Source organism: Solanum dulcamara, chromosome 10, assembly GCF_947179165.1.
Source record: "Solanum dulcamara chromosome 10, daSolDulc1.2, whole genome shotgun sequence".
Classification (NCBI taxonomy): domain Eukaryota; kingdom Viridiplantae; phylum Streptophyta; class Magnoliopsida; order Solanales; family Solanaceae; genus Solanum; species Solanum dulcamara.
In genome coordinates, this window is record NC_077246.1 from 2831665 (window position 1) to 2849599 (window position 17935).

General features: G+C 29.0%; 1 protein-coding gene across 1 annotated transcript; it reads left to right on the forward strand.

The window, feature by feature from the left end:
* Positions 1–9510: 9510 nt before the first annotated feature.
* Positions 9511–14966, forward strand: LOC129870130 (palmitoyl-acyl carrier protein thioesterase, chloroplastic). Its single transcript, XM_055944742.1, has 7 exons — positions 9511–9770; positions 10629–11244; positions 11346–11479; positions 12419–12532; positions 12796–12967; positions 13052–13120; positions 14251–14966. The coding sequence occupies exons 2-7, from the start codon at positions 10735–10737 to the stop codon at positions 14518–14520; spliced, it is 1269 nt and encodes a 422-aa protein (XP_055800717.1). The 5' UTR covers positions 9511–9770; positions 10629–10734; the 3' UTR covers positions 14521–14966.
* The last annotated feature ends 2969 nt before the right edge of the window (positions 14967–17935 follow it).

The following is a 17935-nucleotide window of genomic DNA, read 5'->3' on the forward strand; positions in this document are numbered from 1 at the left end:
TCCAAGAAAAATAGAAAATAATGTACAATTCTGACCTTCCAATTAACGGTTATTACTACTATGTTTTATTTTTATGCTAAGTTGTAATGACCCGTTAGATCATTTTGAGAACGAGTCCTCCTCCTTTCATAGAAGATCCTTTTCGTAAATTTAAGTTGAAAATATTGGATTTTTCGGTAACTTCGGTTAATTAGTTGAGAATAATTTTAGAGAATTAATTTAATTGATGGGCTAAAGTGTTAATTTATTTAATATTTATACCACTTTTCTTATATTTAATAAAATAGGTTAGTAGGGTTTGTCACTTTTAGTACATGATTAATTTAGAAAAAAAATAGAATATATATATATATATATATATATATATATATATATATATATATATATATATAATCTGATGGCATTAAGCCATCAGATTTGAGTAGAAAGCAGCGGCGTGAAAGAGAACGAACAAACTGGAAAAAAAAACATACGGAGGAAGAAAGAAAAGAAAGGGGAAAGGAAAAATAAAGGAAAAGAGAAAAATAAGGATTTTCATTCCAAAGGTCAAGGTAATTATTTTCATCATTTCCATTAAATTTTTATGTGATTATGAACATAAATTTAGGGTATATTGGTGGAGAAATAACGCTGAAATAAAAAAATATGACCCTAGGGTTCTTCACATAAAATCTTGATTTGGAGGTCGAATAACGATCCGTTTTAGCTAAAATTTGACATGTGAGTTTATTTTATCATGAGTGAACATAATCGAAAAGAAAACTTCATATTTGACTTCAATGACTCGGGATGACTTTTTGACCCAATTTTTTATTCGAAAATAAATATAGCAATATGGGTGTCATTAGATTTATATTCTTATGAAGATTATGTATTTGAACAAATTTTGATCATTCGGAAGCGTTACGAAAAGCTCAAGTTTTAAAGTAATTATTTAATTTAATTGAGACAAGTGAATTTCTAAACCTCAGTTTAAGCTTGTAGGTGCTTGTATTTCCGTGTTATGTGTACTGGGGAGTAATGAGAATTGAACTGAGTTATTGACTATATGATTGGCCTAAAAAATAGAGATGAGAGGTATAAAATGGTGATCTAATGACATGTATTGGTGCAATTGATATGTTGTGATTATGAGTTTATTTTTGACATTTGAAATGACTATGTTGATGTGAGATAAAAAAAATTATTATTGTTGTCATGTTATTATCGTGAATCATATGAACATCAATTAATTGCATTGGTTCTGACATACTGTGCTGAGACTGAAAATGATATGAAACAAAGAGGCTGAGTCACACGTTCCATGGCAGGTATTATAAAACAAAGAGGTTGGGTCACACGCTCCGTGGCAGGATATGTATATTGAGGGGACGAGCCACACGCTCTATGGCAGGTGACATGGATAGAAATGTCCCCCATGAATTTTGGACTGTAATTCAGCGGATGTGTACCGATAGGACAGACATCTGAGGCTATCATTTCGAGTGTTGAGGTAGCTGTTACATCCATCTAGCGGACATCTCTTACTCTTTTATTATGTTTTAGTCCTATTCTAGAGACAAAGACATTGTGACTGTATTCTCTTTCGTACTTCGATAATGTATTAGTGGCTTGTACACGTGACAATAAGTCTTGGGGGATTTTGAGATTATTTATTTGTTTTTTTACTAAGTTAAACCTTGTTTTATCTCAAATACTTCTGCATTTACTTTCCATTGAGTTTTAGGCTGACTTGTCTCGATGGGTTGAGATGAGTATCATCACAACCGGATTCGGGTCGTGACAAAATTACTATTTTACCACTACTCAATTTACAAATAACGATGTTGCCATTGCAAATGTCAAATTTATTGTTGGAAAAAAAATCACAAACTGATAAAAGTTACTCTTCGTCTAAGAAAAATATATATACTTTTATATATTAAGTAACAATTCACTTTTAGATTTTTTATTTTATTTTTAATATTTCTTTTGATTTAATTTATTTGTTTGATTTGAATTTGGTACGAAATTTAAGAAACGAAGAATACCTATGAATATTGTTGTCTGAAACTAAAGATATATAGAATATACTAAATACGTTTTAATTTTGTGGTCTTAAACATATCATGTGAAAAATTAAAATTAAAAAATTGTCCAATAAATACAGTTTTTTTAAAAAGCTTATTTAAAAAAATAAGATACGCAAAATTGAAACAGAGATGTAAATTGATTTATAGTCACACATTTCTCTATAACTTCGTTTTAACAAGAATTTTTTTGAGTCTTTACTTTTAATATTTTTTTGTGTGTGTCGAATCCACTACTAAAAAATCATTATTCTCCCATTAAAATTTCTCACTGAGATATGTTTAATAATTATTTTTATAAATATTTTGATTGAATCAGTTAAAAAAGAAAAAATAATAGTATTTTCACATGAGAAAAATTAAAAAGGTTTCTAGTTATTTAATGAAATTCTGTTTCCCCTATGTGTTTTCTCTTTGAATTGGTTCAATATGAAATTGATAGAAAAATCATGTCTTATAACATGAGCTTCTCATTAATTCACAATAAAAAAAATATGTCTTTATTTCAAATATATATCACAATAAATTGAAACGGAAGTAACTTAGCAAATGTGCGTTGCCATATGAAACACCAAATTACAGGTCAATATGAAATTTCCTTAGTTGACAATAATCTATCAGATGTGAACTAAACTCTTTAATGTTAAATTCATATTATGTTTGGTCATACGTAATGTAAATTTGACAAATACGATAAACAAACAAAATTGGGTCATCTAACCCAACTCGAACGTAATAGGATGACTCTACGAAGAAAAAAATCTGTTTAGATACTATTATTTGAATAGAACGAAAGGAAGGTACGTAATTTATAGTGTTTCATTATCTCATTTCAAACAAAAAAGGGACTTTGCTATTATTTTTTGCTTAAGTAATGATAAATGCAAGTTTAGATGGCCAATATGTGTGTTTGAGCTATCAATTAACCCAATCATTACTTTAAAAGAAAAACGGTCAAAAAAATTGACCTTACATCAAAGATCGATAGAGTTTTGATCGGTAAAAACAGAAAAAAATATTTTTTTCAAACCTTCGAAGGCCAGAATGCATAATTGGGGAATAGATCCCTCATACATTTTTCATTTTGCATAAAAACATTTTCCTTCGTACCAAACACACCTTAACTCGCATTTCAAGGGTTTGTGAACACCATTTTGCTTCAACCAAAAAATACAATGGGAAACAAATATTTGATTAGAAAGGAAAAAGTAAAAAAGTAAAGTGTAAATCATAAAACACGTAAAAGAAAATCATATCTCTGTAATACTTGATCAGATCATGTATATATGGGCATAGAGCGGAGCAAGCCCCAAAAAAGGAGTTCAATATCATTGAATCCCAAAACAAAACTACTATTCAAAATTCACTATAGAAAAGATATTGTAACTATAACTCAATTTGGTAAAGTTTTGGGGAAGTCAAAATTTTGAAACCAAATCATAAATTGTTAGTTTGATCAAATAATATTCTTTTAGCAATATCAACCTATAAATCCTCTACTAGTTAATTACTAATTTTAGTTTAACCCTGAACAATCTATAATAATACAAGTTTGGTCTAATTATAGGTAAAATCAAAAAGGATACTAAGCAATTGATTAGGGTTTCAACTTTCAACAATGCATCTTTCATTTCAATTGTAAAAGGCGTGAACTTACCAAGTGAACCAGCCTTTAATTCCATTCTGACCTAATTAGTTTATAAATTGTGCAAGATGATTAAGTTAATTTTGGAAAGTCTCATACAATTCTTTTATGATCTAGCTTAATTTCATCTCCAAATTGGACCATGCACTCCCTTATAAATTACTCCATGTGCACTATCTAAATTGGGGCAGCAATTATATAGACTTAAGATTTATGAACTTTATTGTCAATGAACTTTTATTTCTTCCAATTTCTCAATTCAACATGCCTAACTGCCTATTGAGTTTATTATGAATTCTTTCCAATTTCTTTGCTGGATACCCATAACTCCAGCTCCAACAACAATAATAATAATATATCCAGTATAATCTCATAAATAAAGTATGTATACATACCTTATTCCTAATTTTAATAGGGTAGAAAGGTCATTTTCCATCTCGACTCAAGAAGTTTGAAAAATACAAGAATAAAATGGCTATGATGAAAATATTAAAGAAAAGAAAAATATTGACAATAAAAATAATAAAGATAACCAGAGTAAAAGAAATAACAATAGTAACAAAATTGAAGACTAAGATAATGATAGAATAATAATAATAATAAAAAGTATTAGACGATAAAAAAGTAAAGATAATCAAAGTAAAAAAATAACAGTTATAGCAAAATTGAAGAATAAAATAATGCTGAAGTAAATAATAATAATAATAATAATAATAATAATAATAATAATAATAAAAATAAAAATAAAATTTCCAATTTTGGCGACATGGATTTATTTCTTCAGTCTACTCTCTCTCTTTTTGTGATTTGTGGACGTGAGTTTATTTCTTTTATGGATTTTTTATCCCGTATTTGATATGACCGTAAACTAATCTCTAATAATACAATTTTATTTTTAGGATTTGAATTGAAAATCTCTACTTAATAAATTTAATAATGATTTTTTGGCGGTGGGATGTGAGATACATACATCGGTGACTTTAATGTCAACATTTTTAGTTCGTCGATATCTATGGATAGAGTCATAGAGACATTGATATATCCAAAACGAGAAAATCTATTGAAATATTTTAAGAGTTATATTATAAACTGTGCGTGACAAAAAAAATTTATGAGAAAATTGGTAAAATATATTCAAGAAAATAATTTATTGACTTATTTTTTTTTCTCCGAATTAGTTATTTATTTATGTATAAGAATAATTCATAATTATTGTAATTTTAAGTAGAACGGTTTAAAACTGAATCAAAATCAATAATTTGAATAAAAAAAAATATTATGAATTTATCTGCAATGAGTTATTAATTTAACAATTTAATAACAATTTAGTTTCCTTTTTTAATTCTATCATGTTATCGATTTTGTAAGGTTAGGATATTTTCTTAACGGAATAACTGATAATTCCACAATAATTATTCTCTCTATTTCATATTAACTGAATTTGTAAGGCAATGCACACTTATTAAAAAAAATAGTCTTTTCTTGAATTCTACATGTATATTGCATATAATTCAAGTATCATTTAGCCTTATTGTATTTTAATAATTAACTTGATAATCAAATTATTAACGATCAATAATCAATAAATTAATAAACGATATCTTAACAATTTTATAATAATTAAATATATCTACATATTTATAAGTAATAATATTTAAAATTGAATCGAATCACCAAATAAATCCTAATTTTAAGAGTTTTTTTTAGTTACCACAAAATGACAAAAGTCAACACTTTTTTTTTTTTAATGTAATCTGCTCATAGGGAGATTGCAAACCATTTACTGCCTGAGTCGTTGATGGTTGGTAGTTCCAATGTAGAGACAAAATTTTATTACACAAAAGGTTAAATATAAGATTGAGAATTAATTGAGATTTTATATACTAGTACCATTTATCCACTTATTCTTGACCCTACTCTATTTTTTTATAATAAAGTTTTATATACGAATAAACCTTTATGTAATATTATTGTTAGTTTCAAACTTTTTTTCTAGCGACTTACTGTTATACATTTATAATAATATTTGATTATTGTGAATAAAAATGATACATAAATTCAAAAAAAATAAATTATAATTTATATTTTAATTATATTTTATATAGGAAAAGAAAATATTTTAATAATGAAAATATATATTCATAAATTTTTTTTCATAAATATTGTACTAAAATATTAAAATATTTGATCAAAATCTCTACACCTATTATTGGTAATCTTAAAGATTCTATTTTTATAAAGATAATTAATTATTGTATTACTGAAAAAGAAGATAACCAATATAAAGGGGTAATTTTATAATGAACGTACTATTACAAAAATGTTTGTTATTGTTATAAAGAGATAAAACATAATATAAAAAATTAATTTTGATAAAAACTTAATTGTTATAATGAGATATTACTATATAAAAATGTTTGACTGATAATATATTTATTTATTAGATTTGATCAATTAAAAAATAATTATAGACGATACTATTCAATAAATATTGATCATAATTTAAAAGAAAAAAGACACGTTACAAATTATAATAAACTAATTTATACTAATATTTATATATAAATTTGTTGTGCGTGTATATAATTTAAATCAATTATGAAACTATAATATGAGTATGGCCAACACGTTATGCGACAACACAATGTTGAAGAAATTAAGATTACTAAAAAAAAGATATGGAAGGCCAATCTTAGGTGGCAAAGTTAGGCATATAGTTCAACCATAATAATTAATATTGAAGAGGTGATATTATTCTAGAAGCAACTTTATCCTATTAAATTTTCTGTGTTAATCATGAAAATAATATTTTTAAAAAATACTTAAATTTTTAATGTTGAAGTTGTGGTTTTGTTTGATCATATTATTTGCAATAAATATTAGAATTTGAATGTATCTTAAAAAAATATAAAGTATAATTCAAATGAGATTATTTTTATAAAAATAAAAAATTTACGATATTTTTTTTAATATAAAAGTTAAACGTATGTTAGTGTTTTTCAAATTTCAAAATACAACTTCAAATTGTATCTGAAATTTTTATGACAAAATGTTGATTTTCATATAGAATAAAAAAAATAGAGAAAAATAAAAGTTAGCATAATTAAACGAATCTTTATTAATGTTATTAATGGAAGTAAAAGATTCACTCATATTTTCTTCTTTTAAATTAATTTGGCTTTTGAAAATTTATCAAGATAAATTTTCAAAAGAATGCTTCAAAATAGAGACAAAGATAGAAGTCCATATACGAGTTTGGTTAAAGTCAATAATATTTATGCTACTCGTGAATAAATAATTTTACTTAGAATTTCGACCTCAATATTCTGCTACTCATTGTGTTTCACAATTAGCATTAGAAATAATATTTGTGTTATATATATATAATTTCAATTAATAATACTTGAAATTATTTTTTAAAAATTTTAAATTCATAAAATAAAAATTTTGACTCCACATTTCCTTCAAAATAAGTTGTTTGAAGAAAAAAAATAATTAGAATAAGTATAAGCAAAAAATTTCAAGAAGTTTAATTTTGTTTCCTATTTTTTATGTGACAAAAGCGTATATATAATTGTCGTGTCAAGAAATTTAGTTTTATTTTCTGTTTCCTTTTAAAGAAGACATATAAGCTAAATTATTTGGTAACGTATTTTTTTGCGTATATCATTTCATATTTTGCTAATAAAATATTTGATTAAGGAAATTATTTTTCACACTAAAGTGTTTATTATTATGCAATTAAAACCTAAAAATAGGTTGGCTTATGGCTGCCATGAGCTCGTTAGTACCTACACAACTATCAATATTTTTTTGAAATAGATCAATTATGTCTTTTTTCATAAATGATCTTTCATGTATTTATCTATTAAAAATACCCTATAAATAACAATTGTATTAGTTGTAACAAAATTCTCCAAACTAATTAAGTATGCTTTATAGAATGTTGCCGCTGAATATTTCAAGTATATATTAAACTTTTAGCACACATAACCACGTGCTAAGTTAATTATACATATATATATTCAATTTTAATTAAAAATTACATATAGTTAATAATTAAATCCAGGAAGGAAATAAAGTAGCAGACAACCTAGCAAAGCTCAGGAGTAACATAGAAGTTCTCGGAAGCTTAATGTTATATAATATCCCCCACTTTCTTGCATAATTTTTTGAAAATGAATATCTTAATTAGTTTTCGTTATCGAGATATCTTTTTTTAAATTGTTTTTAGGGATTTTTTTTTAGGAAATCTGCTCCCATACTGCAAACGATTAAGAATTGGCTATTTTTTTTAGCCGTTTTAAAGAGAGTATTATATTTTACATTTTACTTTTAATAAAATCATAGATCATATATTTTAAAATACTTTTAAATAATTTTTTTATGTCTAATTAAAAAATCATCACATAAATTAAATCAAGGAAATTATATGAAATTATACTTAATATATTATGATTGTTATTGTCTATATCATAGACAAGTCAAGCTATGTAGCAACTTTTTATATGTACCAACAAGGATTTTGATGAAATAATAAGTACTATTTTATGTTTACTCAGAGACTTTGGATTCAAATCTTGTTGTATGTTGAGTAGAAAATATAGAATATGTGTTTATCTTCAATGTGAATCTTTTCGACGTGAATTTAAATTTAGTTGAACTCCAATACATATATCAAATATCGTGTAAAAAATGAAAAAAGACAATTATTTTTACAACCCACACAACACGTTTAGATTTGTGAGAGTTAATGACATGCTTATTTTTTTAACTCAGTATATTTTTATCTGCTTAATTCAACCTATTTAGAAAATATTTTGATCTACAACTCAAATTGTTTCATAAGATACTTTGTCTAAATATTTTTAAAAAACTAATTTTTACTTGATATGTTATATATAACAATAATAATATACCTGTGTAACCTCAAAAGATAATAGGATATATGTAGATTTTATCCGTACTTTTTAAGGAGTAAAAAAATATGTTTTTGATAGACTCTTAACTCAAAATAAATATAAACAAAACAAAAAGAGAAACCATGAACCAAGCACAATTTTTTTTATACTTAAACAAATTATAAATAAATAATTTTAAATTTAGTAAGAATGAATCAGATTAGATTACAACCCATTTTTTAGCCTAAACCTGAGTAACTTTTGGGTGAATTATTAACCAGATCACTTATTCACTCATTTAAATTTAGTCTAACCTGTCCATTCGACGTTTTAACTAAACATAAATACACATTTCTTTAGTTTTAATTTGTTTATCTTACTTTCTTTTTTTAATCCATTTAAAAAAATATCTATTTCCTTTTTTAACCACTCTTTAATTCTAAACTTTCAACATAACATGTTTAATACCTCAAAATTAAACAACATTTTATATCTCTTCAATTTAAAACCACAATATTAAAAAAATCTTCTCCACTTTCTTAAAATCAGTCAAAAAATAATTACAAAGGAGAAAGTAATACCAAATAAAAAAAATCACCAAAGGATGTAGTGCAATGTACAAGACTACTACTAATCTCTTAACCAAAGATTTAAGGTTCGATTCTTAAATACAAAAAAATCCTTGATAAGGAGCATTCCGGCTTATTCAAACTCTAATGCGAGTATCGACCATGAGAAAAAAGAAACAGGGGGATATAGGAAGAATGGTATTTATGTAAATAATAGAAAGAATAAGGTCAAAGTTATGAAGTGAAACGCAAGGCATGAGGAGGCCAGGTGGATGGATAGTTATAAAAATGGGTTTACTACACTGTATCCTTACCACCCAGATTCCCTTCTTTCTCTCTCATTTTATTTTCCTTTTAATTTTTTTCAAATTAATTTTTATTTTTCTCTCAGCTTTAAAACAAATTTAACAGAGAAAAAAGGACTACTTACAAAGATCACAAACCCTAGAAATTGTTCTGAAAATCTTTATATATTTTGATCGGGTTTGCTGATCAAATTTGTAGTCTCTTTTAAACAATATTATTAATTATTATTATTATACATTTTTCCTCTTGTTTATCTCCACAAGTTTCTCTGCAGAAAAAGGTATTTTTTTTGAATTTTTTTTGATTGATCTGGTTGAATTTTGTCTATTAATGGACGTATAATGTAGGGGGGAAATGTTTGTAATTTGAGCGGAATGTGGAGGATTAGAGGTTTTGTATTTTTTTTAATGGTGTTTTGAGGCTCAGATCTGTTCTGGTTCTTATAGTGTATGTTTAAATTTCGTTTGTCTGGGTGTTGTAAATGTTTTTTGTTTGTTTTTGAGGGATTTTTTTGGTTAGTTTATCGTTATTGTTATTTATAAATTGGTTGAGTATCAGTTCCTTGATTAAGTTCTAGATGGTAGGAGTAAGGTCGAGTACACTTTATCCTCCCCCAGCCAGACCCACGTAGTGGGATTTCACTGGGTTGTTGTTGTTGTATGTTTAGAAATTCATTGAAAAATTTGTACTATTACGTTGATATATTCAAAAGATTATGAAAATTTGTGGTGAAAAGATACAAACTTGGTGTTATATATTGTTGAATTGAATGGAGGAGTGACATTTTTTGACATTCATGTTCTTAGTTTGAGAAATTTGTGGTGCTGGTTTGGTTGTTGGCTGGGGATGGTGAAAAGATGAGTGGTTTAATCTGTAGAGATGATATTTAATTAGTTTTATTAGGTTATTCGGTGAAATTTCAAATTGTAACTTGAAACTTTATTATGGTTCGTGCCTATGAAAGCCTGTCGTTTCTGCTTGGCTGCAAAAGTTTAATTCTGTAGGACTATTACAAATATTCAAGTTTTTTTCTTTAATTTGGTAGCTACATACAGTGATATGTTATGTGGTAAGGCCTGCGTATACTTTATTCGGGTTTGTTGTTGTTAAATGATATTTTACTTGCGTGGTGTTGCAGGAAGAACGGTGTCAGTCTTTGATCTGTTTTGGTGTGTGTTCTGAATCCATACACAATAAAATTGGAACGAAGGGAGACTGATTTGCCAGTATACAATATTTTGTTCATGATGGCCACTGCTGCTACTTGTGCACTCTTCCCTGCTGCTAATCCACCTCCTGACTCTGGAGCAAAATCGTCTGGAAATTTAGGAGGAAGTCTTCCAGGAAGTATAGATACACGGGGGCTTAATGTTAAGAAGCCTGGTTTTGGGAGCCTACAAGCTAAGGCCAATGCTCAAGCTCCACCTAAGGTGAATGGAACAAAGGTTGGCGTTATGGATGGCTTCAAAAATGATGATGAGGTGATTTCTTCACATCATCCTAGGACCTTTATCAACCAGTTACCTGATTGGAGTATGCTCCTTGCCGCCATCACAACAATTTTTTTAGCTGCTGAGAAGCAATGGATGATGCTTGATTGGAAGCCTAAGCGTCCTGATATGCTCGCTGATCCATTCGGATTAGGAAAAATTGTGCAGGATGGCTTAGTATTCCGTCAAAATTTTAGCATCAGGTCCTATGAAATAGGGGCTGATAGGACTGCGTCTATAGAAACAATGATGAATCATTTACAGGTATTCTAGGCTTTCATTTCCATTTGATAAAGAATTATTGACTTGAGGTTGTAGAAGCATCTAGTTTTCATGCCTTTCATGAGCTTGAGTTGGTTTTGCAGGAAACTGCTCTTAACCATGTCAAGAGTGCGGGACTCATGCATGGTGGGTTTGGATCAACTCCGGAAATGTCCAAGAGAAATTTGATCTGGGTCGTTACTAAAATGCAGGTTGTGGTGGACCGTTATCCAACTTGGTAAGTTTCTTCTTGTATATGGATGAGATGATGTCTCTGATATGTTGTATTAGATAAAGTTCACCAGTTTTTGGAACAATCTTTGTTGATCAATGTTTAAGGCAATTCGAGATTGAGTGTCATACTCCAGAATTTGTTAATGATGTTCTTCGAACACACATTGGTGTAACATGTAGTCCTATAACCTGTTTGCCAAACTTCTAAAATCAACTTATTTTGAAGACTGCTTTTCAAAAAGTTTTTTTGGTGAAGATTAATTTGTATTTGACTAATTAATTTTAAAAACACTTTTGAGTAGCAAATAGTGTTTGACCAAGCTTTGAAAAAAGTACTTTCGTGGAAATTTTTTTATCTTGTGAAAAACAACTTTTGCTACTCCCTAAAAACACTTATTTTCTCCCAAAAGCTTGGCCAAACACCTATGTTTTTTCGAAGTACTGAAAAAAAATTCACTTTTGGCCTTCCAAAAGCTTGGCCAAACAGGCTAGTAAAGTGTTTTCATTGCATTTTGGTGTTTCGTGATATGGGAATCACTTCGATTAAATTCAATTTAATTTGATTCCCTTATGTTAATGCCTGTGAACTCTTTAGGAACATGATCAATTTAAATGGGAAAATTTTGTTTAACATAATCAGAAATCTCTCAAGCTCTTTTAGGCGTCAAGTAACCCTCCATTGTTGATTGTTTTGCTCATTTACCATCTAGCTACTAAGCATTTATTTCCCTGTTGTAAATTACAGTTGTGGACTATTCATAGGAGAAATATTAGGTTTTCTTACATTTGTTGCATAGTTAAAGATTTGAATCCTATTTGGGATTTGTTGGGGGTTATGTTTTATTTTTCCTACTGATTTCCCTATTGATATTTTTAACACTGCGTGGACAGTTTCTTTGACACGGGAGATGAAGATCCTTTGACTGATTTCTTTTTTTCACAGGGGTGATGTTGTTCAAGTAGACACTTGGGTAGCTGCATCGGGGAAAAATGGTATGCGGAGAGATTGGCTCCTCCGCGATAGTAATACAGGGGATGTGTTGATGAGAGCTTCCAGGTAGGGGCATTATTGTTTAATCTACTTCAGTTTGGTTAATTTTAACACAATGGTCAGTTATCTTCAATGTAAAATGATCTTATCATTCCTACTTAGGCTTGTCTCTATGTGGTTGAAACCATCTCGTTGGATTTGGCTGTTTTATGACCATGTCATAGCTCCTGATCTTTTCTGCTGTATGTTTGATAGCCAAACATGAAGCGCTTGATGATCTATTCATTGGTTCATAACTGGGATTTCTGTTTGTTTCCATTTGCTTGCAGCCAATGGGTGATGATGAATAAGGAGACGAGAAGATTATCTAAAATACCAGATGAGGCTCGGGCTGAAATTGAAGGTTTTTTTGTTGATTCACCTCCTGTTATTGGTGAGGACAGCAGGAAGTTACCAAAACTTGACGAGACAACAGCAGACTACACTCGAACTGGTTTAACTGTAAGTTGAAGTATTCATCAATGGTGACTTTGTCGCATCTAAGGACATCATTTTTAATATATTCTCATTTGTTGAAATTTACAGCCAAGATGGAGTGATTTGGATGTTAACCAGCATGTTAATAATGTCAAGTACATTGGCTGGATTCTTGAGGTACAACCTCTACCGCCTCCTCCTTTTTTCCTAAAATAAATAAATTTTTCTTCCCTGTTATTGTTTGTAATATGTTATCGGTCATAATTAGGGTATGTAGCATAATATATGAGTTTAGGTTTCATCGTATTCTGAAATGTGTGGACAGGACAATGCAGAAAAAAAAAAATAAATTAAAAGGTTGTGTGCGCACACACTAGCCCAACCAACTTCTGTATTTGTTGGATTTGTTGTGGTATTAGATATCCTAAGGTTTCAGATAGAGCTGAAATACATCCAATGGTGTGTACATCTGTTAGGAGCAATTTGCATAGTTAATTAAGTTATGACACACTTATTTGTTGATGTTACTGCTCCTTGCTTGTATGCTTTGTACTGCTTTTCTATTAGTTGCCATGTTTTCTTCTCTGTCGTTTTTCCTTTTCATTACTACTTTGATTTTCTTCACTTGAGCTGAGTATATTTCGGAGACAGCCTCTGCCTCCACGAGGTAGGGGTAAGGTCTGCATACGCTTTATCCTCCTCAGACCTCACTTTGTGGGATTCACTTTGTATGTTGTATTTTGCCACAAATTTAGTCTAAAAAGTGTTCATGTAGTTGAACACAGTAATAAACTTTTTCCTGTCTTCTAGCTGATAAATAAAAGTGTTTCGCTATCTCTTTTATTTTCGTCTAACATTAATTAGTTTCAACCCCCAATCCCCCAATTCCATCTTGTTGTCCCTATAAGAAAGGGAGTAGTTATCGTTGCGTGGTGTATGAGCATGAAATCTTTATATCAACCTAAGGAAAACTGTATGAACTCAAGTGAGCAGTGTGACATGCATTGTTCTGAAAAATCCGATGGTCATTAATCTCCAATTCAACTGGCCTTTAGTGCTCATTCTCTTTACTGTTTGCATAAAACATAAATTGTTTGCCATAACGATAGTAATAATTCTATGTTACCAGTGTCAAAAAAAAATAGTAGTAATAATTCTTTTGGGATTTTTAACACACTGATATTGTTGACTAAAAGTGTTTAGTGGGTTGCAGAATTCCAAATTTATCAGGTCGAATGATATAACATTAATAAAGAAATATTTCTCTTGAGTGCATATGTAATTTTGGAACATGTCTATGGCTGCAGAGTGCACCCATGCAAATACTAGAGGGTTGTGAGCTTGCTGCCATGACATTGGAGTACCGTAGGGAGTGCAGAAGGGACAGTGTGCTGCAGTCTCTGACCTCTGTACTCGACAAGGGAGTCGACGACTTAGCCGACTTTGGGAACGTCGAGTGTCAACATGTCCTTCGGCTTGAAAATGGTGGAGAGGTTGTTAAGGGACGGACTGAATGGAGGCCGAAACTTGTCAATGGAATTGGGAGCCTGGGCGGATTCCCAGCAGAGAGCGCGTAGTAAGTTTCATTACTTCCAAGTTCTGTCGACTTGAAGTAGTGTCAAACTGTCAACTCTCAATATATCACAATCCTTTGTGAATCCTCCTACTTGTGCTCTTTTGATCTTTATATATTCCCTCTCTCTATATCTATATCTATATCTATATCAATATATATATATATGTGTCCTCCTTATCCCTTCCCCATTTTATTCTTTTTTTTGTCCCCTTAGATATTATTAGTGAAATTATCAGTGATTGTAAGTATAGTCCTTGTGTCTAATGTCTTTATTTTATTTAGCATTATTCCCTATACTCCAAAAACTTTCTTATCTTTTGTCCCCTCCTTTACCTCGCTGGCAATTAAATTTGGCCTAGTAATGGCATTGCTGAACTGGACAGCAAATGGAACATTTTTTTATATGTGGCAATTCTTTTTATCTGTAATGCATTATATTTGTTCTCATTGCCATGTGGTCCATTTCATTTGTCAACAATTGAGTGTATGGAAGTTGCCTCTTTGTATTTGTATTATAAGGTGTGTAAAGATTGTGTAACTAAATATATAGCAGATCATGGTTTTTAATACATAGCAATTCAAGGGTTATTAGTACTTGGGTAAACATGATGAAAATTAGAACTACTTTTAATACATCAAACTAAATAGTGAATGAGTAATAATTTCAGCATATTTAATTTTAGTATTACTAATACATTTTGTTTTGAGTTGTTATTATATATTCTACCAAATTATCCCTTATAGCTATTCGAGTCATGAGAAGAAGTGAGACGAGAATGATGATGTTTCAGGTTCATGTTCAGAATCTAAAAATATTACGTACTCGATACTTGTATTGGTGGGTTAGAGGTACTGTGGTGCATTCAAGTTGGTTGGAATACTACGATTATTAAAAAGAATTGAAAAATTTAAAGAATTTTTAAATACAAAAAGGTATCATTTGGAAAGAATTAAAAAGAATATCAGTAATAATTTTTAATCAATGATGTTTAAACATGCTTAATTATCTTGGTGAATAATGATTCTCAGTTCATTCACTTTTACAAATTGAATCTTTTTTCATTTTGTTGTGTCTTTTAGTGACAAACGCGTCTCTTTTTTGTTGGTGGTCTAGTCTTTTTATCAATCAAAGTAGTAATCGTGTTCAAATTTTAATAGTATATATCATAAAAGTGGAACCAGACAATCAACTTTACAGATAATTGGATGTAGAATAAGCTGTGGGAGATGTACTTTGATAATTGAAGGATATTCTTTTTTAACTTTTTAACCTTTTAACTTCACCTACCAAACTATATTTGTTATGATTCAAGCTCATAAGATGAATGGTTCATGATCGAACAAATTTTACATATTTGTCCTTTAGGTTATGTCTTCATTGAGCTCAAAAAGTGTGCATACCTTATAAATGTCTCACGTCCTTACTAGTTCCCATGAAGCTTTCGGGAAGAAGGTTAATTGTGTGTAAGAATAGCATTTCTAATAGAACTTATTAACAAACACATATTTTTCTTTGTGGTAGGGTACTATAAGTAGTGGTTACCTCGTAGGATTTCGATCCGCCTACTCTGGTCTTGTATGAATATGCAAAAAGCTATGCCTTATAAAGTTCTTAACTTTTCTCTTTCATGAAATGGGCGAAGATGTCCTATTTTTAGAAACTTTCCGGTATAAAAGTCTATCAGTCCTCCTTTTTAGGCCGCCCTAATCACATCCCCCCTCCCCACAAACTTTAACTACATATTTTCCAAATGTTATTGAATAATTTTTAGAGATCTTTTTTCTCATAATTTAGTTATCCCTGTGTGAGTTTGCTCGCATTGTCGGTTTCAAGTCTGAATAAAGAAGGAGGATGGTCGAGGATCAGTCGAAAATAATCTCTCTACTAAATAAAGATAAGGATAGACTACACATATATGTTATCTTTCAAGACCTTACTTATAGAATCATACTAATTTTTTTTTCCTTCTTCCATAATTTGTTATTAATAAAGGCTACTAGGGTCTAAGGATCATAAGGTAAGAAAAAACAAATACTTCAACCTCTCAATCTTGAAATTAAAACCATTTAAAAGAAAGAGACTTTTATTGTCAACTGATAAAATACTTTTGGTTAAATTAATTTTGTCTTAAGAAAAAGGATGGAAATGAATGAGTGATGGAGAAAAAAGGATAAAAAGCCAAAAGCCATGTTCAATAATAATATTATCTTGGTGATATTTTTTTATTTAGTAAACAAAACAAAGAATCTTGAAGAACAAAATAATGTGTCAACCATGAGACTTCACATGAGCAGGGAACAATTCATTAACTTTGTCTTAATTGTGAATAATAATAATAATAATACAATATCCAAATATCTCTCTTTTCACATGGTATTTGCTCTTTTTGGTACATTTGTCACACGCAAAAGTGAGCCAGAGTGGATAGGAGTATTTAGAATAAAAAGAATATTAATTTAAAAGTTAAGATTAGGTCAATCATAGAATTTACTATAATTAATTAGACAATTTTATTTAGATGTTACAAGTGACAGTTTTTATCTAGTTTAGTTTATCTGCCCATGATAAATTTATTGTTTTATCTGGTGTTCTTGGATTTCTTATTTGGTGCCAATCATATGTTCTTTTTAAAAATAAATAAAAATAAAAATAATATGTAGACCCATTAGAAAAATACCTTATAGATGTCTACTTTCCCATATTTTTTTATATACTTTTTTTATTTTTACTTATAGTGATGTTCAAAACAGTTTATATGTGCATAATAAAGTTTATACATATTCGATATTTGTATTAAATTATGCATTGATTACTCTTTAAAAAAATTATTTAGTATTCAATAAGTATTTTAAGGCTTTGTTTAATTTGAATTTGTGTGAGTAAGATCCATTAGAAAAATATTAAATAGATTTATTACACTTTTTTGCACATAGACTTATATTAGAGTACTAAACAATGACCTATATTTATTTTTACATCATTAAATCACCTAGTCGTGGTTAGTTGATATGGTTTGATATGAATATATAACATATAACTCTAGCTATCAAAATTTCAAATAGTTGAGAAAAAAAATTACCTAACATTTTTTCTTTTTTATTCTTCGCTGAGATTTTGGTCCCTAATCTACGAAGATTTTCACGTACTTTATTAACTGCTAAATCACACTATTAATTGCCTATTATTTTGATAGTTATTGTTTTAATTGAAATTACAATCTTTTGCTGGATTGTTAAATTTGACTATTATTGCATATTTTTTTGGTCAAGTTGAAATCAATTTTATCGTTTAACTCAAATTTGAATACTATATACCATTAAAAAAAGGTTGAATCCATTGGTGACCTCTTAAAGTTGACATCAATTTTCACTTAAACAACTTAATTAGATTTTATTCATTTTAGACACCTCATGTA